At 58.9% G+C, this 1,918-nt stretch overlaps 1 protein-coding gene across 1 annotated transcript in view; it reads right to left on the bottom strand.

The window, feature by feature from the left end:
* The window catches only part of EMH_0013010 (uncharacterized protein), a gene marked incomplete at both ends in the record, with an annotated part of 17,456 nt that overhangs the window by 3,526 nt on the left and 12,012 nt on the right, over nt 1-1,918 (bottom strand). The window contains 2 exons of the mRNA XM_013499705.1: nt 254-1,752; nt 1,904-1,918. Coding sequence (XP_013355159.1) covers nt 254-1,752; nt 1,904-1,918 — 1,514 coding nt within the window. The remainder of the gene's footprint in view (nt 1-253; nt 1,753-1,903) is intronic.

Here is a 1,918-nt window from a genome sequence, read left to right as displayed (position 1 = left end):
ACACACACACACACACAGAGACGCACACACACACACACACACATGTATATATATATATATATATATATGCATAAACTCCATAATACAAAATATGCTATTTGTGTATAGAATATTCTGGAGTGTATAGTGAGCTGACGCTGATGAATCCTGACGCAGTTCGTCTCCTCAACGCAGCGAGATCGCGGAGAGTGAGCTGCGGCGTTTTTCGCCAGTGAAGGCCCCGGCACTCCAAGCGAGAGCCACATGAAGGAACCACCAGCTCCATGCCAGCCCAGTGTAGACGCGTGCGAGATACTGAGCCAGCTGCTGCTGCTCCTGCTGCTGCTGCTGCTGCTGCTGGTGATGGTGATGGTGGTGGTGGTGCTGCTGCTGCTGCTGGTGATGGTGGTTGTGGTGATGGTGGTGGTGATAGTGGTGGTGGTTGTTGTTGTTGTTGTGATGGTGGTGGTGGTGGTGGTGGTGGTGATGCTCCACCTCCTGGCTCTCCTGGTGTTGTTGTTGCTGCTGCTGCTGCTGCAGCTGCTGCTGCTGCTGCTGCAGTATATATTCCAGTCGGTTGCTGCGCGTGGGGCCCCCAGCTGCAGTCTATTTCGAGCCGCAGTTTGCTGTCGTTGACGTTGGGGCCCCACACCTGCTGCTGCGTCAGCAGCCGCAGGAATTCTGTTGCTGCAGATACACTCGGAGAGGCAAAGACAAAGTCATCGACCCAGCGCAGCAGCAGCGGCGGCAGCGGCAGCCGCCGCAGCTGCAGCAGCAGCAAACGGCAGCTCCGCAGGGACCTCATGCTAGGCCTCGCTTCTACTCGAGGAGATGCACAACAGGCAGCAGCATCTGCTGCTGCAGCTGCTGCAGCAGCAGAACTGGTACTGCTGCTCCTGCTGCTGCTCCTGTTGCTGTTGCTGCTGCTGTTGCTGTTGCTCTTGCTGTTACTGCTGCAGTTCCTGCTGCTGCTGCTGCTGCTGCTGCTGCCTGTCGAAGCTGCTGCTGCCCGGCGACGGCTGCAGCCCCTCGGTACCACTTGCAGGAGCAGCGGGTCACAGTAAATAAAGTGCGAGGGGCGCGAGGCCCCCCCGGGCTCTGCTGCTGCTGCGAGGCCTGGGGCCTCCCACAGCAGCTCAAAGAACTCCAGCGATGGCTGCTGCTGCTGCTGCTGCTGCTGTTGCTGCTGCTGCTGTTGTTGCTGCTGTTGTTGGTGGTGGTGCTGCTTCTGCTGTGGCTGCTGTTGGTGTTGCTGTTGCTGTTGCTCCTGTTGTTGCTGCTTTTGCTGTTGCTGCTGTTGTTGGTGCTGTGGTTGTTGCTGCTGTTGTTGTTTCCTCTGTTGCTGTTCTTGCTGCTGCTGGTGTATTTGTCTATGGGGCGGGCTTGCTGCAGCAGCAGCTGCAGTGTTGTTGCTGCTGCGATACACTAGGGGCCTCGGGGGCTGCAGCAGGCCCCGCAGCAGGCGCTGCACGCGGGGGTGTTTGTCTCTGTGGCCGTAGAAGAGAGCGCAGAGGAGCCCCGATAGGTTGGAGCCTTGCGGGATCCCCTGCAGCTGCCTATACACCCCAGGTGGTGCTGGGATAGCTAGCGTTTGCTGCTGCTTGCTGCTGCTGCAGCGCGGCAGCATCACCCAGTGCATGCGCAGCAGCAGCAGCAAAGCCAGACGCACGTCGTCTGCTGTCACTCGGGTGTCTGTACACTGCGGAGATACAAACGCACAGCCCCCCGAGGAGGCCCCCCGCAGCAGCCACCGCCGCACCCACAACGCTGTGCCTGGGGTGTACGTACACCCCAGCCCCTTCCTCTTTACTTCTTTTCTCTTTTCCTTAGATTCACCAGCCACAGACTCACACTCACGAAGACAGCCTAGCATCCCCTCACCACCAGCACTTGTGCTGTGGCTGCACGCAGTAGCTGCACCTACGGGTGCTGCTGCTGC

Source organism: Eimeria mitis, genomic scaffold (assembly GCF_000499745.2).
Source record: "Eimeria mitis Houghton genomic scaffold, Emh_scaff458, whole genome shotgun sequence".
NCBI classification, from domain to species: domain Eukaryota; phylum Apicomplexa; class Conoidasida; order Eucoccidiorida; family Eimeriidae; genus Eimeria; species Eimeria mitis.
This window is presented reverse-complemented; position numbering and strand designations above follow the sequence as displayed.